The sequence below is a fragment of the Strix aluco genome, chromosome 4 (genome assembly GCF_031877795.1).
Source record: "Strix aluco isolate bStrAlu1 chromosome 4, bStrAlu1.hap1, whole genome shotgun sequence".
Lineage (NCBI taxonomy): Eukaryota > Metazoa > Chordata > Aves > Strigiformes > Strigidae > Strix > Strix aluco.
The window spans coordinates 89,851,019-89,879,007 of NC_133934.1; the positions used below are offsets into that span (position 1 = coordinate 89,851,019).

Genomic DNA, 27,989 nt, shown 5'->3' on the forward strand with positions numbered 1-27,989 from the left:
TAACGGGCACTAACTTGCTCACTTAATCTAGTGAGCAACAAAGAGAGAGCAACTAAACCACCCGGCCGGGGTCCCCAGCCCGTTTGTAGTTGATGTCTAGACGATGAAGCTCTCTGCCCTCGCCGCCCCTGCGACTCTGCCAGCTACACCAGGCTCGCCAGCCCACAGCCTGCTCAGCTCCCACCTTCTCTGGGCGGAGAAGAGTCATCTTTCCGCAGAGTTGCTCCTGCCGGGAAGTCAGCCCATCCCTCGCTTGTCTTTTTTACTTTCCAGGCGGAGCTGGGATCTTTATTTCAGCCACCGGGGGGAACCTTAGCCTCAGTCATGACAGGCCTGTGGCGAGGTGGGATCTTCCCTCAGGCCCGACCAGCTTTCAGGCTCATGTACCTTTCTTCAAGTTCTGAAAAAGGGCCTTCCTAGATGAAAACGTACCCACCTCTTTTCTCCCCCCCATTTACATCCTGAAAGAGATATTATAGCTACTTATTATCTTCCTTCTATCAGTTGCATCCAAGAGAGACAGGCAAATCGCAACTCTTGAGTTACTTTTCAGGTCTTAGGTTGTGCTCAGTTTGGAACTGAAGGACATGGTGTTTCTCAGCTGTCATGCTCTAAGCCCTCTGAGAAGTCTCATGTGGGCAATGAAGTATTTTGTACATACTAAGCAGGCCAAGTTAAACCCAGGGCTCTCCTCTAGATCGCATTTAAACTGTTGTTTATGTGAAATCCTTCACATTTGTTAGAAGTGTCCATAGCATCTTCTTTGCCTTTGTATTGCCAAGGCTTAGACACCCCTTGGGAATGCAAACTGAGAGGAAGTAAAAATAAGCGATATGCTAGTGATAACAATGTTTAGAAAGGGATTTCATGGGAATGAAATAGTCGGGGTTTTTTTGCCAATATAAATACAGGCAGAAAGTTCTTTTTGTAGCAGGAGTGTGTGAAATGTGAAACCCCGCAGTGAGAAGCAACACTGATATGAATCAGAATGACTGTGATAAACAAAACTCTCTACCCCTGGAGGTGGGAACATGATCTGGTGGTTACAGTAGCAGAGAGCAAACCTGAAGCACCCGTTTCTGCCCCTGACTCACTATATGCCTGTAGTCAACTCACTCATGTAGTGTCTGTACATCAGTTTACCCATCTGGAAAACAGGGACACACAGATCTGTATCTTATCATATCCAGCTCTTGCCAAGCGTCAATAATGGATGCTGACAGCCCTTTGCTGTCAGGAATGCAGGATTTCACAAGTGGAAAGTACAAGTCATTACCACTTTGCCAGGACATGAGCACCGCTCCTTTTGTTAAAACAGTTGTACACTTACAAGTTAAAGTGGTGATACCCAACTGACTGAAGAATCTCTTTATTCTCCTGGTAGTGTTGAAAGACTTCGAGTTAAATCTTACACAAACGTCACAGATCAGTAGCTCTCTAAAGCTGATATGCTATAAAAGCAGTGAGCTAAACCTATCTAATCTTATCCAACCAATCACTACTAACTGATATTATTAAAATGACATTTTCCTATTTTTATACATGTACTCATTTATTAAAATTAAATGTATTGCATATATTTTGTTTCTATCCTCATTAGTTGAAATTAAATCCTTTAAAATTATATTTTATAACTGAACTATTAACTAATCTTAGCCCTATGTAGAGTGAATTGGTGGTCTCAGAACCGTTGCTAAGGTTGTTTCCTAAATAAGGAAACCTTTTAAACAAGGTTTCCTAATCACAGACCACACATAATCCTGTAATTGCAGAATCAGCAGACAGAGCAACGGCTGAAAGAGGCTGGAAACCGAACTGTCCTTCCACGTACAGCAGGGCTCCCCAAAGGGTTCCTGTTTGGCCTGTCAAAGCTCGCACTTAACCTCTTTCCTCCGAATAAACTCTTTTGCTATCTTGCTTGTCCACAGATGGGAGCTGCCACAGCTATATAGATTAGCTAAATGGGTCCAACCCGTGTGTGTGTAATCTTGGATAACCGTTTAAAACTGGCCTCTGCATTTTCTGCTCTTTCTATAAATTTACCACTGGGAGTCTTCTTATAAAACCATCAGTTATAAAATCATGCTTTTGATGAAACTGTTTTGACTTTAGGTATGTATTAGGCCTAATCAGTCTTCATGTTTTGACACTGCCTTTCTGCACTATAAAATTTGAAACTAATTACAAAGTTAATAACAAAAGTGATGACTGTATCTTCTTTCAGAGAGAATTTAAACCTGTTAAGGTCTGCCATGGAGGAATACCCTCCTTTGGTTTTCTCTCTCTCTGTTGGTGGAAAGCTGCACTGCCAACCATTTTCTTCTGCACTTTACTGCCAGTGCCTTTACTTTTACAGGTAGCTGTCACCCTTGCCTCACCCGCCACATACACCTTGGCAGCAGACTGGGAGAACTCCCACGGCTCCTTCTACACAAAGAACTAAATCCACCACACTCCTTCTACACAAAACTAAATCCACCACACTCCTTCTACACAAAGAACTGAATCCACCACAAGACTTGGCCGTTTAAGCTGGAAATTCAGACTGCCCAAATTCCTAGCTAGGCACCACCTAATTCTAGAATAACATCTGAAAACGCCTGAATTTTTATTTATGAAGTTCCCCGGCTGCCTTCCTGTCTGCTCCCGGGCATTTGCAAGCTGTGGGCATGGCCGTTGCCTCAGAAGGCATGTCGTGTGGTGCCTGTTCAAACAGACTTTTTCAACGACTATCTGCAAGATCGGGCTGTAAAATAAGTCAACCACAACCGAATAATCTGAACGAATCAAGATGGGTTCACAAATTATCGGTAGTATCAGAGGGCCACGGAGTCAGGGCCATGGCCTGGGCTGCGCTGCGTTAGGTGTTGGGTGAGCGCAGCCTCTGTTGCAAGGAGCTCGCAGCCCAAGTCCCAGGCAAGAGACAACAGATGGCAGGAGACAGATGGGAGAGTACAAGGAAACAATGAGATAAATGAGCAAAAACGAAGTTGAAGACTTTAGCATTTGGTTCTAAAATGATTAATTTTACTAATCATCTCAGCTGATGTAACCCTACGGTAGGACGCCTTTCCTGTTCCAAAGGTCTTAGTAGCTGCCGTTGCAGCACCCGCCGCAGCCCTGGGTTACGGTTTAGGGGAAGAGGGGGAGTGAAGCAGGCAAGAAGTACCGAGGCGGGGGGGTTACTTGCTGAAATTCGTTCCGTGGAGGGGGCTGGGGTATCTCAGCAACCTGGGGCTTAAGGCCGCCTGATTAAGCACAGCTCAGCAGGCAAAGTGCTGACTGAGGGAAAATCCGGGCTTCGCAGGCGGCCGGCTCTGCCCCGCAGCCGCTGTCCCGGTCGGCCCAGCCCGGCCGCAAACCTCCGCTGGACGCTCCCCGCCAGGCGCCAAACCCGGCCCGGCCGGCGGCGGGAACCGCCGGAGGCACCGAGCGCGGCCCAGGCAGCGCGGCGGGGCGAGGCGGACGCCCTGCACGGGTCCCTCACGCACAACCACCCGGTCCCCGCGGGTTGGCGGCAGCTCCGTGCCCCCCCGCCCGCCGCGGGGAGCGCTGAGCCAGCCCCGGGGGTGCCGAGGTGCCGCCATGGCAGCGCGGCCACCGGGGCCGGGCAGCGACCACCGCGGGGGGGGGGGGGGGGGAAGTCACACACAAACCCCAGAGCGCCACGGGGAGCCCTGAGGGGGCCGGAGCCCCGCGAGGGCTCCCCCCCTGCCCCCAGCGGGGTTGGGCCGCGCCGGCGGCCGGGGGATCCCGCGCTGCGCAGCCGCCGTGCCCGGGGAGCCGTTACCCGGCGTGAGGCGGCGGCCGTTGGAGCGGGCGGCGGCGCGCGCAGAGGTAAAGGCGGGAGGCGGCGGGTTGAGGGGGGTGGTGGGGTGTGTGTGTGTGGGGGTGGCGGAGCCGCCCCGCCCCGCCCCGCCCCGCCCCGCCGGGACACCCTGAGGCCGCTCCCCGGGGGCCACCTCAGGGAAAGCGAAACCAAAAGGGCGGCACCGGGGAGAGGGGTGGGCAGGGGCTCCCCGCGGCGCGGCGCGGCGCGGCGGGGCTCGGCTCGGCTCGCTCCTCCCCTCAGCGCCGGGGCGGGGCGGTGGCGGCGAGCGGGCGGGCGGGCTCAGCGCGCCCCCATGGCCGTGGCGCCGGGTCAGCGGGCACGGTAGCCGCCGCCGGCTGTCGCCGTGGGTGAGTCAGAGCTGCCCAGGGAGGGCGGGCTGGACATGAGCCGCGCCGCCGGGCTCCGAGCAGCGGCCGGAGGCTGAGCCACAAAGAAGTTTCCCCGGCGGCGGCGGCGCGGCGCTCCCCCCCGGCCATGCACGCCCCCGGCCGCCGGCCCTGGGGCGCTGCCCGGCAGCCGCCCGGCGCCGACCGCGCCATGGAGCCCCGCGCGGGGCTGCACAACAGCCCCGACCTCAGCCGGGCCAAGCGGCTGAGCGTGGGGGAGCTCCGCTCCCTCTTCGAGGCTCGCTGCGCCGCCGTGGCCGCCGCCGCCGCCCGGCAGCTGCCCGACCCGGCGAAGAGGGGCTGCCGGCCCCCCAACGGGGTGCTACCGCCCGTCATCCCCCGGCTCACCGTCACCGCCGAGGAGGGCGAGGAGGCGCAGGGCAGCCCCCAGGCGCGGTCGCCGCACCCGGAGGGCGGCTGGCTGAGGACGGACAGCTCGCTGCACCTGCAGTCCCGCAGGCTCTCCACCTCCTCGCTCTCCTCCACCGGCTCCTCGTCCCTCCTGGAGGACTCGGAGGACGACGTGCTGAGCGACACGGAGGGCAGGAGCCAGGGCATCGTGCACCTAGAGCACGGCGAGGACACCAACCAGGTAGAGGGGAACGCGGCGCGGCGGCGGCGGCGGGGCGGGGGGGGAGCTGGGACACTCCGCTCTGCCCGGGCGGGCGGGCCTGCCGGCTGCCCTCCGGGGTCCCCAGGCGCTCCCGTTTGGAGTGAGGTTGCCGTGACCCGACTCCGCGAAAACTCCGGGAAAGTCCCGCCTCGGGGCCGGCAGCAGTGCGACGGGACACAGGTTGCTGCGCCTGTGTGAAAAACGCTGCCGCTGCACGTTGGGCTCTTCTAAAGCCCGGCCAGGTGTGCGCTGTTTCCTTTCTACTGTGAAACTGTGCTTGATGTCCCAAGAATAGGGGGGGACGTATTTGGATCATAAGTGCGTTGGTTTTTGTTTTGTTTCTTTTTTCCCTAGTCTCCTTTATCAGATCTTCAAAATAAAATTTTTCCAGGCATTTACCAGCAGGTAATTTTTGTCTCTTTCAATCCTGGAGTCTGTGGTTGTCAATTTTTGAGCTGCTCCTTGCTGTGAGCATGACAGGAGATGGGGAGGAGCTTGGAATGGGTAGAATGCGTGCTTTTGTCCGTTCTGGCAGCAACACATTCTTCTCAGTAAATCCCCTCTGTAATTTGGCAGCTTTCATCCATGAAGTTCACTTTTAAAGGCATGTAGTTAGTTGCTTTGTCATGATCTTTAATATCTATTTGCCTGACTCCTTATAGTATGCTTCTTGGGGTTTTGTAACTGAAATACGTTGCTTTAGCAAATTCCCCCTCCTACCTTTATTGAGACCGCAACTTAAATTGTTCTACTGCCAGCTCGTTGGCACTGAATTGTTTTCAAGCAGAACATATGTTTTGAAAAATGTATAAGCAAGAAGTAATGCAACTTGTAGGGGATACCTCCAGCTGGACTTTTCTCATGGTAATTGTGGGTTTACTACTTTAGAGGACACATAGTACAGGAGCTAAAATGCTGTGTGCAATACTGGTTTTGTTTGCATCAACTTGTGGCCTGGTTTTGGAAGAGAAAAAAAAAAACAGAACGTTTTGTACTTTGTCATATTGCATGTCAAGAAGCCGATAATAATACTACTTAATTTGTATTTTTCATCCTGAGATAGTAGTTGTTTCCCCTGCACACCAGATTCTACTGTTTTGCTTTCTTTTCTCAAATACATGCTATGCTAGTGGGGATTTTGTGAAAGTAGCAGAATAATAGAAATGAAAGAGGGAAAAGGAGTGCAGGATCATTTGACTCAATATCCCTGCTATTGCAGTTTGCAGTGGGCTGTATGCGTGGTTAATAGGGAACAAGGATTTAGCAGTAACACTTTAGCAACACGGAGGAGAACTCTGAGATGTCATGGTGGCGTCTGGTTAACTTGTCTGTGAATATAGACTGAAACAAACCCGATTCTTCAGGCAAGAAGCCTTGCTACCTCTAAGGTTTTGCTTCTGCATCTCTGAAATCACTGGTATTTTATACAATATTGAGTCCTAAATCATTCCTTAGAACTGTATCCTTCCCCGTAGCCTGCCACATGTGTATCAAAAACATACAGCATAAGTGGATGTGGCTGGTATTCCTTTCTTTTAAATTATATGAAGTTTCTAGGCACTGCAGAATTGGGAAAGGCTTCAGTCACCTTTTAATTACAGGAAAAAATTTTGAAAGTAAAGAAGGTTGCCATTAACAATGATTTATAGACCAACTAAAAATAGCTGTATTATAAATGGTTTAAACTCCAAGAGAATGTCCTGTTCATTAGGTGCGTGGGAAGTTGAGAACTTTAATAGTAGTATGAGAATTCAATTTTTGAAAAGTTTTTGCACGTTTCCCAAGTTTAGTGCAGCTGCAGGATTTTTTAATGTCTCATTGGTAAAGTAAGTATTCACTCAACTGGTAAAATACTTCACGGTTTTAAAGACTGAGTTATTTTTGCATACCTGCAGCGCAGGGGAAGATGGGGCAAACTGCCCACCAGGAGCCTGCGTTCTGACTGATACTCCTTATCTCATTATCACTTCTGTGGCAAGTTGGCAAACCAGAGCTGGGGCTGGTACCTAGGATTCTAAACCAGCAGAACTAAGTGTCACAACTTCATGACTCTGCCTAATAAATTAAATGGGCCAAATCTTTCATCTGCGTAATGCCTGCTCATGTAGTTATCCCTCCCTTCCTTGCTGCACTACCCACCATGAGCTTGAATCCCGGGAATCTGTTGTTCTCCCTGTGGTCAGGCACACTGCCCTTCATCTCAGGTGCTTGCTGATACCTGGAGGTGACCGGGACAGGCTCGTTCTCGTGTTTGATGTCTTTTCGTACTGGACAGGGCTGTGGTACTAGCAATCCCTGTGCTCAGCTGTCCAGTCTTTACAGATGCTGTTTCTTTAGTGAAGCAGTGAGCTCATAGCCTGCCGAAGTAGGAGTCTGTGCTTCGAACCTCCGTGGGTTCAACTTTACAGGATGTGTCCTTCTACTAATTAATCTTGAGGCAGAACGAGTAAGTATGTTTTAGAACGGAAGGCTCTGGGTTCAAGGCAGGCACATGTGAAAATAACTAGAAATTTTAGGATAACCCAAGGAGTGGTTTTATATTTTGAAGATTCTGTTTAGAGGCAAATTGGCACATTTTGTTCATATTTCTTGGTTTTGGTGTATATATTTTAATAGATGAAGGCTTGTTCTCAGGGTGGGACACAAAGGATAGAGGTTTTTCTGAAGGAAACTGGAATCAGAGGTCAGCCAAACTTGCTGTTACCTAATTCATGGGAAATGGTGACATTTTAAAGTTTCCCTTGTATTGGAATTTCCTTAGAGTTTTCTTTGGAAATATTAGAAATTAATTTGGAGCCTGACACCTTATGACTAAGCTCACACCAGTGCTCAGAGGACTGCTGGACCGTCAAGCCTACCAGACTCCCCAGTGCTTAGCAGGGACCTTGGAAACTTGGCCAGGTCTTCAACTGCGGGAGCAGAAGTTCTGATAATGTTCCTGTTATCAGGGCTTCAAGGCTTCCATCTGCAGACCCAGGAGCTTGAGACCGAAGCTGAAGAAGGCCCTCCCAGGCCTCTTGGCTGGAGGCCTCTCGACTGTTGACCTGGAAATCAAGACCCAGTTGGATCTTTGAAATATTGTGGGCTCTCAAGCTACCTTGTGCAGGCCCACGTGAGAGAGAGGAAACTCTGGAGCCCTTCCTCTGAGTACAGGGCTTGCCGCCCTGGCATTATCAGTCCTTAAACCCTGGGATGGTAAGTCTGGGAGCACTGTCCCCGACTGTGCCCCTTGGAGGATGGTTCTCCTTGGCAGCTCACTAGGCAAACAGAGAGCTCTCCGAGAGGATGAATGATTCAGTTAAGCGTTTCACAGAGCATTCTGGGTTGGATGAACTGACACATCATGACAACGTTAAATTTTTGTTTCTTACTGAGCTCAGTATGTGGGCATGTCCCTGGAGTGTCAGGGCCCCTGTTGGGGGAACCTCAACCCAAGGGTGTTCACCTTGGGCCCGACGACTGACGATTACAGTACAGTTCCAGCCTGGCTCAGCAGGATCGAAATGCTGTTCGTATCTAGGCAGGCCCACCTTTTGGAGAAGCTCTGTGGGTGATGTTCCAGTTCCTCGGCACAAGTTCCGCATCTCATTTTGCAGTAATTAACAGAGGCTTTGGAAACTGGACTGCCCTGGCTTTCCTGGAGGAAGACCCCTCCAGCAGTGAAGAGTTGGAAGTGTGAGAGAAGCCTCTTCTGCTGCTGTCCCGTTAGCTGAACTTGTGGTTCTGTGAAAATCAATTGTGCATAGCTGTGCTAATGTAATTTGCATAACACCATAGCTGGAGCTTCACAAATCTTGACAGTTAACTTAATCAAAAGTTACTGGTTATTTTTTAAATAGCCAATTGACAGAATAGATTTTTACGCTATGACAACAGTTAACATTCCTTCCTTCCCTTGCATTTAAATGGGAAGCGTGCTTTTCTACCCTTGCTTCACGCCATCTGGGAAGTGTATATACACAGTTGAATCTTGCAGTGAAAGCACCAGTGGTCCATTTATAGTAATGGAGAGAGTGCAAGAGTTATATATTTTTGTCTTCATTCTGTGAGTGAGCAATTTTAAGAAATACCTAAGTCTGGTTAGCACCTTCTTTGTTGGGACAGAGACTTTAAAAAGTGGTTTTCACAGAGAATAAACACCGTGACAATGTACAGCAGCCTCTTGTCCTCTTCATAGGAGAATGTTATTTACTAGGTAGAAACATGCCAAATAAATCTACTCGTTCTCATAACTGTGACCCGTCATTCCAAATTCCTAGATCTGTAACCATGAGAACAGCTGACAGCTTGCTAGAGAAAAAGCAGTTCAGTGCTTGCTTGCAACGATACCAGTTCAGCAACTTTGGGGGATAGTCGTTAGTGAGGCTTATTTGGTTTCACTGATCTTCTCGCCATTATTTTTCATAATATCGAGCACCTTAAAATGGACAAACACATAGAGAGGCATGCACATTTAATAGATGCAGACCGAAAGTTTCAACTACTTTGGCTCAGGGGTGGGTTACATAAGCTAATGCAGTAGAATAGAATTGTTATTTTTAAATGAAGAATGGGAATGAAGGGATGACATAAGTAAGACTGTTAATGGGTTTTTAGCCTACTTTCCAAAGGAAAGAAAGCTTGTGTAATCACTCTATCAATTCCATTTTAACAACTTTAGTAGATTTCAGCCAAATTTGGCAGTGCCATAGACATCTCAAAGTTTCTTCAAGAGCTCTTTAAAGTTCCACAGAGATCAGAGAGGAAACCAAAATAAGCGCATACCTTTTCTTCTCTGGGGGAGAAGGTGCAAGAGGAGTTGAACAGTTGTCTTCTGTTTTGCTTGCTAACTAGCAAATTGGCATGTGCGTACTGGCTAGTCGGTCCGTGCTTACGTGCTTGAGCCAGCCGCAGCAGGTAGTGTCTCTTGTCCTGAGGGGAACAAGGAGAAAGTATGGGAGGGAGCATACAGTGCTGTGGGCTGGTGAGGTTAGGGAATGTGGAAGGCACTAGTTGAGGGACAGGGGAGGAGGGTGAGGAAATTGTGGGGGGGATGTGGAAATGTGGCAGGGTTTGGAAGTTTTTTTGGCACAAGCTTATAGAGGACAGTGACAAGCTGTAGGTACCCTGATAAGGGTCCAGGACAGTAGATACCAGTCAAGTAGAAACCAGGCTTCATTAGTTTACTGCTCATGGAACAGCTATTTTTATTTGAATGCATTTCAAGGTTCTAAAAAATGCTGATTTATAATAAGCCTGTATACTGAAATCTTTCTATTGTATACTGAACAAATATTAGGTGAGCAGCAGTAGAGTATGTTCCACACTCCCATGTCGCAGTTATTGGGCCAAAAGTCTGAATTCAGAGCCTTCTCTCAGTTTGAGGATGGTTTCTTCTCCACTGTACACACAAGTGGTGGAGTATATTGAAACATCAGCAGTATCAGTTCTAGTGGTGACTGTTTATTAGTAATGTGGGTTCTTGTCTAGTAGGAAATGAGTTAGCTCTTACCAAATCAGTTGAGAGAGAGGTAATTAAATGTCTTATCAGTTAAGAGCTTCTGATCCTCAGTATATCTGAACTGGTGACTTAAAGGTTACAAGATTATTCTCATGAATCAACTTCCCTCTGATAGTTTTCACTTTTCATACATTAAAGGATATGTTGTTGCTTTGGTGTACAGTTTAAAAGTGAAAAGAGCTCTATGTATTTTTCTTATGGACCTGTTGGATTAGGTATGTTATAGAAGTTTCACTATATGTGCACTTCTATGGTTCAAACCTCCTTATAGTTCTTACTACATCTGGAAAGAAGGTAACAGTGACTTATCATCGGGTGATGCATTCATATTTAAAGAAGGCATACCTAAGCAGATTTTTCTCAAGCTACCATCAACTCAGCAGAGTTGAAGATTTATTTGTGAAAACTCATGCCAGTCTCAAAAGGAATAAGGGTAGTGGCTGGAGCAATAGTTTGGAAACTTTGCATGTCTGTATATTTTTGGATTTTGACACTCTTGCCCCATTAGACTGGTTTGATGAGGGTGAACATTTTTTTTAATTGTATGAGTAGTAGTTAACATAGACGAATAATCTCCTAACTCACATCTAAGGTTTATTATCAATGGAATGTGTTAAAGTGAATCAGTTTGATTAAATGATCACAATATGATGCAATTTAATAAAGCTAATATTTCTGGAAGCTGAGAATGCACATTTTATTTATGCAGTAGATAGCTGTTTTGCTTAGCAGTGACTGAGAGAAGAACTAAAGATCATCATACTGTGTTTTGTGGTGATTATCTATAAAATGTGATGGCAGAAGAGGTAATGTTATTCTTGCACATCTTGGAAGGAAAAAGGGATCTTGTCTTACTGTACAGTGCTGGTCGACTCACTGTCTGTCTCTCTTCTACCTTCTCTGTCAGTGTAGTTTTTGCAGAGAAAGGGGGCTGAGGCAGAAAGAATTGGCTTGTCAGTCCATGTTAATTTGGATCTTGCATAGCGTAGGTTTAGATTGCATTTTTAAATGCTCTTATCAACCTTCTCTACCATCAGAGCTTTCTCTAAAAAGCTCCCCACTTGGGCAAGATAGTGTTGTCTGTCCATAGCATAGCATACCTGGGGAAAAATGTCATAGGGGGGAAAAAAAAAAAAGCAGGTGTTAGTCTGAATCATCTCATTCTGAGCAAAACCGTAGGGAAGAGGGAGAGCTACCTGTTCATCCAGTGCCACACTAGAAAACACACCGGTATATTGTTACCAGTCCTCAACCGATCCATTCCTGTCAGTAACGGAGAATGCTTTCTGCGATAATGCATAGCTAGCAGCATTTGGGTGGGTTTTTATATCAAGAAATGCTGAGCTTCCCACAAAGGATGAAATTTTCCTTGACATTCCAAAACATGGAAGTGTGAGACTGATGCTAAAGAAACCTACCCTGAACCCATCAGGCCTGGCTATTGTTGCCTGTTCCCAAACCCTCTATTCCTTGGCAAGCTTGGGAAGAAGTTAGCCAAAGACCAGTTGGCAGCTCATTTGAAGCAATATCATAGACCTGGCATGATCCAGATTTAGAGCTCAGGACAGAATCTCCAAGCCAGTTGGTGACTATAGCAAGCATGACACAGACGCTGCTTTGTGGGAGCTTGGCAGTGACCCAGAATCCAGGAACACTCCTTATCTACAGGCTGAAATATCCAAGTCAGGTGGTGCAGTGAATGCAAGCTCTTTGAACTGTTTACCCCAGCCCACCGATACCACCTTTATTTTACTCAGATTCACACTTGCAGTTCTTCATCAGCCTTCTGACCTCATCCATACTTGAGCCACGTTAATAACAGAGGTGTGGTTACAGGTGATAAAGCAGAGGTATAGATACACGTTATTGTCTGGATGTAATTGGCACTGAAATGTGAATGATTCATCAGTCCACCAAATGATTACCTGTTTAACAGGAAACTGGGATGTCGCGGAACTGTGTGGGTAAGAGAGCTAGTGCTAATGGCACAGGTCACTTGTGACGTATCAGAGGAGAGTGCAAATTGCTGTAGTCTTCATACAACTTCCATGTGATAAGGGAAGATAAGGAAGATCTCTTGGTAAATTACACTGAACACTGCACAGAAAGAGAATGCCTTTGTTCTCTAGTGATGGTAGGAAATCATCGTTCATTGTCAGTGTAACTGCTTCTGTCCGCTGGTCTCTGCCACATCCTGACATAAAATGATCCAGTCTTAGCTATAGCTGCCTTCACTGCTCTGAGCTGCTACAGAGAACACAGCTTTCTTTGTGCCTTAGCTTTTCTCAAGCAGCTCCCTATAGTTGAGAACACTGCAGTGGTTCTTCTCAGCAATGTTCACCGTGGACAGCATGTCATTTCTGTGCTCTACTTGCTTTGCTTCCTGTGGTGGAGTGCTGAATCAAATGTAGGATTCTACCTCTCACCTTTGAGGTGCTGGTGCTCATTGAAGTCTGTATGTAGTGCACCCAGGGACTGCTGGAGCTCAGCCGTGAAGGGGATGTTCAGCCATCCCACTCTTCAGACACAGGAGGCAAGCTTGGGGAGGCTCAGCTGTGCACCTCGCTTTGCCCGATACAAGAGGGCCCTCTCTCACTGGGCCCGAGAGCCTGTCAGGGTACAGCGCTGGCACGTGGAACGGATCAGCCCGCCCTGTCTCCCTCTGCTTGGGAAGGGAAGGGAGGGTGAAACGCTTCCGCTACTAGAACCTGTTCAGATGCAGAATTAAGCTTGCATTGGAACTCTAATAACATCTCAAATGCAAAACAGAGTACTCAAAAAGTTAAATTTTCAGAATTGAAGTTTTCGGTACAAACTAAGTTATCCTCTTTATGGCAATGCTTACCCTTTTCTGCAGAGCTTATGATATAGTCTTTAATTATATAATAACATATTGTAGTTCCTATTCATTCAGTGTAAACAAACAATTCCTTACTCTATAAAAAGCAGCCTTTTTTTTATTCTGTCCTCATTGACTTTACTGTTTTTACTTCACTTACTGGAAATCTGCTGTAAACATAGTTATGGAGTAGTGTGGAAGTCTTAAGACAGCCATCACTGCAGTAGTAGAGTGCTTTCCAAATTTTAATGAATTTGTTTTCACAACCTCTGTTATGCAAACTGTTTTATTTATCTCTTATAGGGAAAATACTGAAGGAGATATAGGTTAATATGAAAAGTACCCACTAATTTTGAAAGCCTGACCTGAGGTGTCAATTTTTGCTTTTCCTAATACCTAGGGGTATACAATACTGTAGAGCAGTGTTGTAGAACAGCTCCTATTAACTTCGGCTGCAGGTACAAATATTCAGCATTTCTGCCAGTAAGACCCATCCGCTCAAGTCAGTCAACAGGAGAATGAGAAAAATACAATTAGTGGCCATGGTGAAAGTCTGTATAATGAACTTGCGTAGTCTCTCCCAGGGACGCTGTGAAAGACGAGCAGTTCTCCATATCGGCATTCAGCAGTGTTAAATCGGCAAGTCAGTCTTTCTCTTCCTGTGACCTGCCTGATTTGCTGCATACCTGTCTATGAAGAAACAGAGGTCCTGCAATACATGGCATCCGTCACTATGGAACTGTAACTTGTCCTTTGAGTTGATCAGAAATATGAAACAGATGTTTATTAGTTTGGAGTCGTGCATTCTGTGCATCAAGTACTATGTCTGCTTGTAATTAAAGACTGTAGAATATTAATATACACACACTGAAGTCACTTTAGTTCTCTTATTTCATATATTTTCAATGCCTGACTAAATGACGATTTCTTACTACAGTTGTCTCATGTTCTCCTGATGTGTTTTTGCTGAGAATTTATTTTCCTTGTTTTTTAAAGCGATAGTCTGCTTACCCATTAAGTTCTGATCTTCTGTCTAGTCTTTCCCCTCGCATTTCCAGTGACATTCCTGACCCATCCCATTTATGCCCCTCCTGTTTGCCTGTGTGTATTCTGTACCTATCACAGCCCTCTTACCTCCCTAGTCTCCAACGTTTTGCTCTTGACTAGCCTGCATTAGAATCACGCAGCTTCCTGTTGTAACGTGTCTGCCCGTAAGACTGGTCATGTGAAAGCACAAGAGAAGACCACTGCCTCTGCCACAGCTCAGGGGAGATTTTCAGCAGAGGTGGTGATTTCAGAGCATCTGACTAGGTTTCAGTAGTGGAAGGCACCCGTGACAAGGGTGTTTCATCTTCCCTTCCCTTCCCTTTCCTTCCCAAGCGCGTGTCGCAGCGGGAGCCAGGGCAGGCTGATCCATTCCACGTGGCCACGCTGTACCCAGACAGGCTCTCGGGCCCAGTGAGAGAGGGCCCACTTGTATTGGGCAAAGCGAGGTGCACAGCTGAGCCTCCCCAAGCTTGCCTCCTGTGTCTGAAGAGTGGGACGGCTGAACATCCCCTTCACGGCTGAGCTCCAGCAGTCCCTTGTGTGTGCTGTGCCCAGCAATCTCCACAGAAGGTAACTTCTAAAGACTAATGAGTGTCTACTGCAAATGAACTCGAGGTTCTTGTAATTTGCCAGATTTGTTCAGGTTGGCTTCTGTTCTTCCTGTGGTCTGTCAAATATCAGGCTCCTTCCTCACAATTCAAGGTTAAAAAGCTTTTCAGAGGAGTCATCAGAAATTTGGTAATGGGATCAATATGTATCTTTTTTTAGACTTGGAAACAACTGAAGTTTTGTCAGAATTGTTCAGCCTGAAGCAAACATTATTTGTCCTTCTTTAAGGTGAGTAACTCAGAGCAATTCTCAGCAGAATGAGACACCCAGAAAGAGAAGGGCTTCTTGTGCATTGGTGCTTCAGTGGATGTACAGGAAATCTGGGTTTTGAGACCCTGATCTTCTGTAAGAGGCAGAGGCAGAGCAAGTCTTAAAAGGTGGCCTCTGTGTTTTTCTCCATTGCTGTATGCTTATGTGATGCAGTGATAGAAAGGATAAAAATCTGTGAACAGTGTTCGTGCGTGCAGATTGGCTGTTTGTTATCTTTTGCGGGGTTTGAGTGGGTTTTTGGCTAAGTGCACTTGACCTGAATGTTCTAATCATGATAAGCTCTGCTTGCTGTGGGCTCCCTCCTCAGCCGTTCCCACCCATGCACGTTCTGCAGAAACAGCGGCGCCGGTTCCACAAAGGGTCAGCTTTGTTCAGAGGAGAATGTAATCCAAAGAAACTAGGAAACCTTCCTACGCTCCAGTTTTCACTTTTCATAGTGCAAAATGCTGAGTGTCAGAATCTTGGGCTGGTAATTGGATACAGTTTGTATTGTCTTGTTCTGTGGAGTTTAGATGAGGAACTTCTTTGCTTTCTTTATACTAACGCAGAAGGAGTAAGCAATTGAATCCTGAGGTACTCATTTCAGGACAGATCCTGCCATTCTGTTGAAAATCCTATGAGAGGATTTTAAAGTGGAGATTTCTGACTTCCGAGTGCTTTTGCCTGTCACTTGCTCATGATGCCACCATGGCTACTAAAGGCATTCAGTAGAAAAAAATAATGAAGCTGTATTTTAAATATGTTAGGAAGAAGCGAATCTCTGGAGTTCTTTCTGGCCTAATGATCTGCATGGATCTGGGCACTAATCAGGCCCTCATAACAGTTTCATGACTTGTCTTCCCAAAGTTTACAGCAAGACCAAAGAGAATATATGACTGACTGACAGCCTTCAGCAATGAGACCAGGGAGGGAGGAAGTCCTGTGCTATACAATAGCCCTGTGCATGTTAATTGCTACGCCAGCAATCTCCAAGTCTTCATCCAGCAGCAGGACTGGCTGATGTCCTGAGCATGGTTTCCCATTCCAATATTAAAACTGGAGTGACAGAAAACTAATGGTCATTTTTCCATCCATTTTTATCCATTAGGATTTTCTGCTTTATCTCTACAAATACGTCCTCTCTCATTGCCATAGTTGTGTGCCTTAATGCCAGTCTGCCTTTTCAGTCCTCTGATTGTACAGGCAGCAATCCTGTCTGGGACAGGGGATGGCTACATGATGAATGTGGCCAAGTCACCAATTTTCTTTTTACATTGCATTCTTCAAGAAAAAGAGCAGATGGAGCAGCAAATCAGTCTCGGCTTATGAAGTAACTTAACTGCATGGCTTGTTCCCCTGTGTGCAAATGACATTTCAAATGTTTGTCTTTTCTTTGTCTGCTGAGCCCTGGTGTGTTGATGTTGGTCACTCTTGGGTTCTGCTACCTATGTCCAATCTGGCATAGAAGCTGCTTGCTCCGTATTTCAGGAGGCTGATGTAGGTGGTTGTGCAAGATATGGGAGCGTGGCTTCCAGTTCTGTTGCTAGGAGCCAACAGTATGAAATTCTTTAAAAGTTTTATGGGTTTTTTTGGTCTCTTTTACTATGAAATGGAAGTTTTGGTAGATAAATGGTCTATGTATAAACTACACCCTGTTTATTTTATTTTTAGGTGGGTTTGCGTCTTAATAATTGGCAATTGATGTTTGTGCTTCTAAAAAGGTGGGATCTCCAGGATCTTGATTGTAAGCACATTTGTTTACCTTCAGGGCAGAGGAAACATACACTGTACAACACATTCACTATTGTTCAAACACCCACAACTCTTCAGGAAGGCAGATGCCTTGTTTCAGTTTCAGTCTTTCGTTGAGTCACTCCTGCTTATGTAAGATCTGAATTTGACTCTCTCTTAAGGCTACATTATGGAAATTAAAATCTTAAATAATCCCTTGTCTGCTGGGACTACCTGCTTCTGATACGGAGGAGGAATTCAACTCGCCTTTCTTGTGTTGTTCTGTTAACAGAAATTCTCTTTTCATCCTGTGGTTTTGCTCAAGGGAGAAGTCATCTTTTCTCCAGATTCCTTACATAGTTCCTAGTGCTGTCTTGAGGCAGGAAGAGTTTCTCTAATCTTAGATTTGCTCCAAAACCAAATGACTACCGTGTAATCTAGAAGTCCCCCTCACTCCTATGGGGGAAGGTGAAGGGTCCCCATTTCCATTTAATTCCGGGTTTCTCCATCATTGCCACATTCCATTTATGGGCTCCCAACCTGTCTGGGACACTGGCCTCACTTGTTGTGTTCTGATGCTAACCCAATAGGAGTGTGTTTTTTGTTTGTTTTGTTTTTTAAATCCTTTCAACACAGTGGTTTGGAATAATCTCATAGTTACTACCTTGACGCTCAGAGTTATTAAAGTGGTTGCTGAAGGATGTGGCTTTCCCCTAGGTAAATACCGCACCCCGATAAATAGCAGTGCCTATCGCGTGTTGACACTTACATTCCATTGCAAAGGGTGGGATGGATTTGAACGGTGCGTACGTGATAGGTGAAGCAGTAACTGCTTACGCTGCTTTAGAGGAAAATGGAGGTGTGAGTTTGGAGGAGACAAAGGAGGAGAGGAGAGACCGAGTACTGCACTTTGTCTTGTGATAGATAAGAAGAGCAGATGGCAAACTGTTACCAGTGTATGTCTGATCTGTTTTTTGCATGACATATTTTTAGACTCTAATAATCCTTTTCACTTAACACTATATTGCTGCTTATTTGAGTACTTGAATGGCTTATCTGAGTGCCTCTAATTTAGTTTACAAGCATTAATTACTTAAATTGTTCAACAGTGTTCTGAAGTGGAGCTATTGCAGCCTGCAGTTGTGGGAGCTGGAGCAGAGAAAGGGCATGTGTCTGGACCTAGATCCCATACTGAAGCAGTGGAGTTTGCTCAGATGTTTTGCAAATGAGTGTCTGATATTTTAGGATGTTAGAAGCTGAATTATCATGGTAGGAAAGAAAAAAATTATATAAGTACATTTAAAAAAAAAAAAAACCCAACCTGTCAGTAACCTCTTTATATGTATGTGCATATGTACAGGCATGCGCACAATAACTTCAGAAATCCTGATTTGCAGACTTCATTTGAGGGACTTAATTTTTTTTAATGAATGTTTTAATACTTTCTAGGAAGTGGAAATAAAGCACATAAAGAAATCATGTAATACTCTTCACTGTCCTGCAGGACAGAATTATCTTTAGACCACTGATGATGAACCATCTTGGTGCTTGTGACTAGAACTCCTTTAAAAGTGTTGCAACTCATTGAAGCTGGGATCAGCCCGGTTCTATCTTGGTTGCAGGTGTTGTCCCCTGTGACTAAGCTAGACCATGATTTTACAGGCATTTGTGAAGCCTGTTTGAAAACTCACTGATACCCCAGAAAGCCATTTTCTCATATTTCACCTGAATGTTTTGGTTTTGTTGCAAATTAAAGCTGTTTGTTCTTGTCCTTTGCAGTGGACGTGGAGAAAAAGTGACTGCTCCGATAGTTATGAAAACTTGTTTTGAATTAGAAGACAGTTGCCATGCTTGGTCCTCTCAGGATAAACAAACACAATTGTCTCAGCCTCAGCAATATGATGTTTGTTATTCGTCCCTGAACTTTCCCCCAGTTTGTCAAAACTTTCATGGAATAGTGACCAAAATGGAGCACAATCATCACAGATAACCTGTAGGTTCTTACAGCAACCTTAACTCTATCCTTGTGCTTCCTATCCTTTCCTACAGGAAAAAAATGAATTATAGCACAATAATCTTCCAGTGTGACATTCCTTTCAGGCAGAATTCCAGAGTTATATGGAGTATGGCTTCTGGGGCCCTTACATGAGGATATGTCGAAAGCATGGTAAGCTTTCAACATGTGTTCACTAACCCAAGCTGCTAGGGATAGGAAGAGAGGAGTGTTTGACTGGTTAATAGAAGACAATTTTGCAATTTCTGCCTGATGGTAGTGGTTTTTGGCAAATGGGGAAGTGTAATAAGCATTATTAAAAAGGATAAGCATTAAAATTTCCTTCATTTCTCTTTATCTGTTCAGACTGGAGATTCTCCTGTGGCCACTGAATCACTGGGGTGTTAAACTGGTGGTGAGCCGAGCCCTGGGCAGGCAGGGTAGAGCTGTGTGTCTAGGTAACAGGCTGCACCACCTTTGCACATAAGATGAAGCGCATGCTCAGCTTCCTTCCCAAGTGCCTGGAGTTCACTCAGGGGAGATTAGCTTCTTGGAGTTCTTTCCTGGCTTGTTGCCAGAACACAGTCTCTCTTCATGTTAAGCAGAAACTACACCTGATTTAAATGGACTTGTTGTAGTACATTTGATTTGAGGTCATACACAGTTCGCAAGTGACACGTTTGTGCCTTAACAAATTGTGCTTATATTTCAGGCTGAACGTGTTTATTGGTCTATGTATAGAGAAGTGTGGATGTGTTTAGTTTTTAAGTATTCCCAAATATTCATCCTGTTTGGAACTGGTAATTCTGTGTCCTACCTAATAGGATGTTAGGCTCATTTTTTCATCTAAAGAGTGTTGTCATTCTAGATATCCCTTTCTCATGACTGGTGGTGTCAATCAGTAACCCATGACAAGCAGAGGATAAATGGAGGATGGGCAGAGAATTCTCAAATTGCCAAACTGTAGCATAGAAAGTTTCTGAAGATTTAAACTGCAGTTGTTTTTGAGGTTAAGAAAGATTTCTTTCCTTCTGCCACACCATCTGCTAAAGTGATGTTTGATTTACCACAAAATTGTTCTGGGTGATGGACAGCCTGGATAAATCTCAAATGTCTGGGCTCTGAAAGTGAGTCAACTTTCCTATAGTGAGGAACTTTCCATTTACTTCTTGGATAATAACATTTTGGTTTCCAGCAAGACTGATGTTCTGGCAGAACCCTGGTAGGGGCAGAATCTCTGTGGTTCAGCTTTCCTGTGTTCAGCAGGGGCAGGTGGCAGAGCTCCATCCTATTAGAGAACCAGTGTCTTTCAGAGCAGAGCCCAAGCTATGAAGGTAGCATGTTTAGTGCCTGCTATCAAAGGTAGACGTTTCAGTATCCCTTAAAACAGAAAATGCTGATTCTTACTAAAATAAAATCTGTCTTTGAGTCAACAGTATTGGCTTTTACAACATCTCTGTGAGAAAAGTGAAGGAAACCTTTGCGACAGTGCAGCTTTAAAGCCATCTAATTAATTCCTTGACTGTTCTGGCTTTTGGCCTGGGAACGACATAAAGGTTGTAGATATTTTAGTTGATAATGATGAGAACCAAAATGCCAATGTTGATTCCTGCAGAATAGTCAGCAGACTGTGGCTCTTGATGCTGTCTGCAGAAAGGCAAGCAATGCTTTCGCTTCTTCACACTTAATTTTCCTCTGATTTGAAGAGGAACTGCTCCTGGAATTACAAGTAGAATCTAGCTGTGGAGTGGGACATGAAATTTTGTGTTCCTCGTAATTCAGTCTGATACCGACCATCCGTTTCTCTCTCCTTCGCTTCCTCCTCTAGTCCAGACACAGTGAGTATCCAGCAAGCTTACCAGGTATCCTAAAGGGTAGCGAAGCCAAATGATGTGTGCATCTCACTGCATGGTGAGGCATGGCAGAGGAGAAAACACAGGAACCTGAGGCTTCTGTCTTGCAGTGTTGTTTCTGCTTATTGCATTAAGTGTTTCTCATGACTCGGAAGATTTAGCCTAGCCCATCTTGCGTGTGGTACAAACAGGAAATGAAACCCCTGCAGTCAGAGGATACACCTGCCAAACACTGGGTGAGCAGCTGTGGCCCTCACCCATGGTTGAGTGCAAAACCGGAAGCGTCAAGGGCTAAGCACAGGCTGAGCACCCTTTCTTCTCAAAAATTTGGAGGCTGGATGGTGAATGAGATGTGGGGGAGATGAAGGTGTGTTCACAGTTTGCCTGGCAGTCCGATGAGAGGTGCTGATCAGGAAATTGCTCGTGTAGCATGCAAACTGCCGCTCTTGAGGAGCAGGCGTTCTCCCTTGCTGTTAATCATCACTCTTACAGCTCCAGCTGGTTCTTGTATGCTATAGGAAGATCAACTGTGTGACAAAGCAGCGAGTGTTAATTCTCTTGGGGACTGAAGCAGATACAAGGATGGTCAAGGCTCCCAAGGCATCTGGCATGTGGAGACTACTCAGTGATTGCCTTGATCAGGGACATGGTTATGCTGTTTGTATTCCTTGAGTGACACCTGATAGCATTTGAAGTAGCACGGCTGCCCTGGCAGAAGGCCAGTTGCAGTGATTTGGCTGAATTAACAGTTGATGTTGGTTGGCATAGCACCTCTGACAGTCTGAGGTTGATGCCGTTACATATCAGGTCAGGGCACTGACTTTTTAAAGTTGATGCTCAAATCTCCAGACTCTGGGCTGGGCTATCCATTGATGTAGGTTGTCATAGAGCAACAATTCTGGCCCTAAACACCTTTTTTTCTGTCGATGAACAATCGCTACTGTGCAGACTAGTGTTTGTGTGCATCAGGAACCTGTTTACTGCCCAGGGACAAGAGAAGATAGAAAATCAGTTGCTGTAAGAGCCTCACCCTATCTTGGGAGCCAAATCAAGTGTTGTGATCAGAAACTTAGTTATAAAGGTTTGAGTGTTTGCTCAGATACTCCCATCGGAGCTTGCTTGGGGAGCATTCTTCTTGTTGACTTGCTCTTTCACCTCCCACCCATTGAGATCTTTGTCTCGATTTGTGATTCATGTCTGATTCAGCCAAGTGGGTAGTAGACTTGGCAGCAAGAATCTCCTTAGTTTGAGGATTTCAGAAACCTTTAATAAGGGGCAAAAGCACAGAAACTGGCTGCTGAAAGTATAAAGTAAGTGCCTTATATGACAAATTCAGGGATTTTCTTGTTATTTGGGGCAGTTTTGTTTTAGCTATGGGCAAATCTTGCACCTTGCTTCCCTAGACAAGAACCTTTGTGGATATTTTAAGCTATATTTCTCCCAACAAATAAGGGAAAAATTGACACGTATGCCTCACCTTCTCCATTGCAGTACAATGCCTTGCTAGGTCTAGATTTCTTCAAATACCAAATGATCCCAAGCCTAGGAGTTGTTATAGTTTGGACAATTAAAAAAAAAAAAAAAACCCACAACAAAAAACTCATGGAATTTTGATTGACTGTAATGAAAAGCTTTTACTAGCTGCTTTAGATATTTTAAAAGTGTGTATGTATGTGTATATATATCCCTGTATATATTACTAGAAGAAAAACCAAGGATAATTCCAATTTGTTTATATTGGGCATAAAAATGTCTGCTGTTCCAGGATCTGGATCTGACCAAGTTAACTGCCTGTCTCTTTCAGATCTGCAAAGACTCAAGCTTAATGAAGACACTAAGCCTCAAACTGAAAGAACTCAAAACCAGAATCCCTCAGTAGGCAAATTCTGTGACTGTAACCGGAAAGATAGCATGTTGCTCAGCAACTCTCACTATCTTTTTTTTTCTTTTTTTTTTTTAATATAACATCACTCAAATCCCCAGATATCTCCATGAGATGAAACCATATGGTTGGCTGTCCCAGGGCTGCACTCCCTTGAATAAATGAAATCCCTAATAATCTTTGAAGCTGCACCCATGGAAAACTCATTCATTTGGAAATTATGCTGATAACTTGTCTTCGTAGAATATTTTGATTTTTGTCAAAGTGGTAAATTCTTTGCTAAAGTGTTTGTAATTTTTTTTTTAATGGGTTGTAATTATAGCACTGTAGTTACTGATTACATTCACACAGAGGGAGAAGCCTATCTAATTACAGGGTAGTTAAATTAAGCTAGTAATTGTCTTGGTTGTGGTCCACTCAGAATGATTTCTTACGGAAGGTTTTTATGGTAATGACAGGTAGTGGCTGCATTGAGACAGAAGAAAGCAAAGTTTTGTTTGGGCTAGGCTTAGTTCATTAAAATAATATGGTTAGTAGCTTTGGACCTACACTTAAGTTCTTTGTGCAGGTCCAGTATGACAGGTCAAAACCCATTCAAATAAAGTGACAAACAATGCTGAAAATGGAGAACAAATCTGAATATGTTAACTTCATTTTCCAAATGGAATTAAATAATTGAGTAAAATGGCATAAAGAATTAAGAAAACAAACTAGCTTTCAAGCTGATTTATTTCAGTTTTAAGAAACCAAGGTAAATAAAACAGTCAAGGATTTTGTAGAAAAAATTAACTGATAGGGTTTTAAAAACATTTTACTGAGTTAAGTAAATGTATATACTATAAAAAGTAAAACTGAATAATAAAACTGTAAAACATACACAGGGTTTTGAGAGAACAAATATTAACAGAGAGGTATTTGCAGGACTAGACCCTACCACCTGCTCACACTGATACTTACAACAGCTCTGTGAATCATCTTATGGACCTCATGACGATTTGTGGTATCACTCAAAGACAGTAATATGGGTGCTAGTGTGTGACCCAGAAAGGAAGAAGGAAGGGAAGAGGGGTAGAAAAAATGACAGCAGAAAGGTGAGCCACTGGAGAATGACTAATACTGTGCATGGATAAGTCATAACTGATACCCAGCTTAGTAATGCTTAGTGTTAGCTTAGGGCCTGCTTATAAAGCCAGTTCCAGCTAATGGTCTGACGGGTTCCCAGGCGTTATTTTTCCAGTCACTATTGTTACGGTTACTGTGTCCCGAAAGAGGCCAACACCCATCACCTTCTCGCATGCTTGCTCATTTGCACTGTGTTGGCTGAGACTGCCAGGCAAGGTATTGCTCAGTGCTTTTGTGTTTTGGGCACATGGCTCTTGCAGAATTATTTTGAAACACATGTAGTAACTTTTTGATAATTATAGTTTTCTGTACTCCTTGCAAGTCCCTGTGGAGGAACCTTGTTCCTTCTAGGAGATAGTGAGACACTGAGTAGGCAGCGGCAACCAGTGTTACAGATCAGTTTTCAGCCCCCGTGTCCTAGAGTGGCAGAATTTAGCCTAAATGATGTAAAGACTTTAAGAGAACGGTAGATTACAATGACTGACAATTAAGTACTCTTTTCTTAAAGCCTTTTAGGAAAAAAAATTACAAAGAAATTTATCACTATCCTTTTGTTTCTTGCTGTCATAATAGCTCTCTGTAGGCTTGCGTAGGCTTTGTACTAGTGCACAAAAAAAAAGACAACAGGATCTTGGATAAAGAAACTGCTGAAATATCCCTGGAAAAAGGATTCAAGGGTCATTTTTTACTATAGTCTAGCAGAATTTCCATGAAAATTTACCAGTACAGGCAGCTACTCCTTTACTCTGCTGCTGATGGAAGAATTAACTTTTTTAGGGACCCTGCTGATTTATGTTACTTTTCAGTGTAGTTTTGTTCTCTAACTCACTGTAGTTTCAAGTAAAGTGCTAGAATTATTAAAACTGATGCATTTTTCTTTTCCTCCTGAAGAAAAGGTTTTTCACACACCCCACCCTCCCCACCCCCAGTTTGGATGTGTTTGTTGTTTTTCATAATTGTAATTGCTTCACTTAGGACTACATTCTGCAACCTGTTTGTTGATGCTTACCTGAGGGTAGCTACATGTGTTTAAGGTGTTCACAGAACTGAGGTCCTTGTATTCATTTTACCCTTAAATAAGGGAGAGATTATATTTATTTTTTCACAGAACAGCAGAGGAAGGTCAGGTCCCTATCCCCCGTTGCCCTTAGGAGTCAGAGTGGCTCTCCTGTCCCTGAGGGGTTCAGCATATGCTCAGAGAGAGATTCCATTTGTTCTATACTGCCTGCAAAACAACAACAGCAACCAAGGAAACCTCACGCAATCCAGGGAGTCTGCACTAATCTGTTCAGTGAGCTTGGCTACTGGGATGATACAGCTCTTCTCCTGGAATGGTAGGAGGGTTTCAGGAAAGCCTGGTAGTTCCTGGGGGTTAATTCTTGGGGACCAAGCCAAAACCCCTTAAAATGGATGAAACACCTCCCAGTGAGTTTACTGGGTTTTCCTCAGCCAGGTCCTACTGGTGTATTTGGGCAGGATCATCATGGCTGTGCTTCTGCATACTAGTAACGTATGAAGTTGTGCTCTCATCATGAGAAGAGGCCTGGAGAAAGCTGTGCTCTCAGGAGCCAGTGGCTCTCGGCTGCTGCTCATCTTTGCTGTTTCTTAATGGATAGACATGATGGCAGCAGCTGCCTTTATCCAGGGTTGAATAGGTTGGGAATACCTGATCTGGCCAGCATCTTGTCTGCGTCTGCCAGTGCTAACACAGAGCAAGGCTGCCACGTCTGCTGCGTGGCTGTATGCTTCTCCTCAGTGTGGCGCTTCAAAGTCGGAAGAGTCATTCAAAAGAGTAATCCAGATAACACAGATCAATGTCAGATACCAAGCCACAGTCCTTTGTATGCATTGTGGCTGCCATTGCTGGAATCGGTTCTCCCATTCTCTTCCCCTGAATTTTTGTTCATTTCCTACCAGGGACGTGGTTCCAGTAGCACAGCCTGTCACATGCTGACCCGTTGGCAGGAAACTGGCTTTTCCCCTCTTTAGCATCCCACACCTTTTATTTTTTAGGGAGATAGATATATATATATAGTGTGTGTTAGTTACAGTTCACATTGAGTAACTTATATGCTGAATCTAAGAATGCTAATACTTCTCATGCTTGCCTCTTGGCACTTTTGGAATGGTTTCCTTTTTCCTGTTGGAGAACTCTTGAGTATATTGATCTTGAGGCATATAAAACAGCATCGGTGATGTCAAGGGCATCTGATTCAGGTAATCCTGGTACAGAGATAATCTGAATTTTCGTTGAATATATGTCAATAGCATATGCTGGCTGGGAATCTAGAAGAAACAAGGGCTTGGAGAAACCCAGACAGCAAAAGATCAAGGAATACTGAACAGGAATCTAGAAGAAACAGGGAGTGAGGGAGATATGGACTGCAAATACAGATGGGCAGTGGTAGCAGTCCTCTTTGCCATTGCAGCATAAAGCAGTGATTTGAAAAGCACATAATACCATTATTAACAAAGAGGAAGAGATCTTGCTTTAGAAATAGAAGTGAGAAAGATTCCTCCTACAGCAGGCACACAAAGTTTTCATCTTCCCACTCACACCACTGCTCCAACAGCATGCAGTCCTGTTTGCATCCTGGCAATTTGCATCCTGGTTTGAGTAAGTTGGGAGGCTGGAAGTTGCGGTAGAGGAAAGTGCAACTGCTGAACCCCTGCCGATGGCAGTACGCCCCATGGAATGGGTCTGGAAGCAATCCGTTCCCTCCTAGCTTGAGACTCACGTTTTCCCTGTCTTGTGGGGGGAAAAAGGTTTACGAAGAGATTTTTTGTTTTTAAATTTAAAAAAAAATTATCAGTGACTGCATATTGGATAAGTAGCTTAAACATACTCATCCAAGGCAGCTGTAACCTAAGCAGCCAAAGTCCACTTGAGCTGGGGCTGGATTTGTCCCATTGTCTCTCCTTCACACCCACACTACAAATAAAAGCTGCAGCTTCTTAGGGCTGGGTGGGAGGGAGGAGGCGGGAAAGCCACTGGAGTGTGGTGTGGCACTGACAGTTGATGTGCATTCCTTGAAAGCCTGTGCTGCTCATCACTTCTGGATATAGCAGTATGACACGTCACTGGGAGACAGGATGCAGTTTGTTGGGAGTGGGACATTATGACGAGTACAGGATCTTTATGGGAGAGTTATGGAGCAATGCTGACTTCTGATTAAAGGATGGGGGAAAAGCAGCGTTACCTGAAAACTTGGCTGCAGTCTTCAAAAACTCAATCTTTGGCAGGAGTTACATTCAAAGGGGTCATTTTAGTTCAGAATGATGTTTACTTTCAACTGTTCTTTAAATAATTTGGGACTGTGTCTCTCTGGAGTAGAAACAGCAGAGTAGACTGAAGGGCTTCTGCTATCAGTTAACTCCAGCAAATAGACTATACAAAAGTAATTTATCTTTGATACTTGAATAACAATATTTACATTGCACTTTCCTCCAGAAGGAGGCTATGGACATTTGTAAGTGGTGTGCAAGAGTCTCCCTCACTAAACAGCAGCTAGCTCTGTGGCAGAGCCAAGTCACTGTTTAGCACTGCAGGGTTGCAGTTTGGAATGACTTAAGGCAAATAATATAAAATATGAAATCCAAGTAATACAGAATATGAAAGGGTCATTTAAACTTGCAGAAGGTATTTATGAAACTGGAGTTTAGCTAGAGCTAGAAACATCTGTGGAGTTGTGATAAGTGCAACTGACTCATGATTCTCAAACCACCAGGATTTTCTTTGGATGCTTCCTCTCCCTGGCACAGTATGTTTTCAAAAGTATTACTGCTCCATGGGGCACTTAGATCAGACCGAGAGTGATTTCATTTCAGCTTGAGCTGCATTCAGAACCAAAGTAAGTTAAATAGGAAGAAGCAATCTTATTTCAGAGTTAAGTATGCTCATATGGTGATTATATTGTTATGTCAGTTTAATTTGCAGCATAACTTAAAACTTTATTGTGAAGACAAATCCTTAAAGATCACTGGTTACTGTGAGTTCCCATGTCCTCTTGATACAGACAGCTGCAGGGTTTTGCCCTCACATGGTGACCAACGCTGCAAGAGGGTGCCTTATAAGAAACGTGGTATAAGTGAACAAGTTTGGGGAAGGGTGGCCACGTCAGAGTGTGATCTGAAAAGCTACTTTTTGCCCGTGTATCACTGCCTGCAATTTCACTTGTATTTTTCACTTCTACAGAAGCACAGTGTGGCAGACAATAAAAATCCCATATCCTAAGCATCCAGATCATCAGATCAATATCCCTGCTAGAGAAAACACGGTTGTTTTTGAAGGTGGATTTTTCAGGCGTTGAGCAATGACCTAAACTCATTTTCA

The 27,989-nt window shown here is 44.7% G+C and overlaps 1 protein-coding gene across 3 annotated transcripts in view; it reads left to right on the plus strand.

Moving 5' to 3' along the window:
• The first annotated feature begins 4,124 nt into the window (after window positions 1-4,124).
• The window catches only part of ITPKA (inositol-trisphosphate 3-kinase A), a 46,597-nt gene continuing 22,732 nt past the window's right edge, over window positions 4,125-27,989 (plus strand). For all 3 annotated transcript variants that reach the window (XR_012623251.1, XR_012623250.1, XM_074824150.1), the window contains exon 1: window positions 4,125-4,810. Coding sequence is in view for 1 of the 3 variants with exons in the window: in XM_074824150.1 (XP_074680251.1) it covers window positions 4,307-4,810 (504 nt within the window). In the remaining 2 variants the exon portion in view is untranslated. The remainder of the gene's footprint in view (window positions 4,811-27,989) is intronic.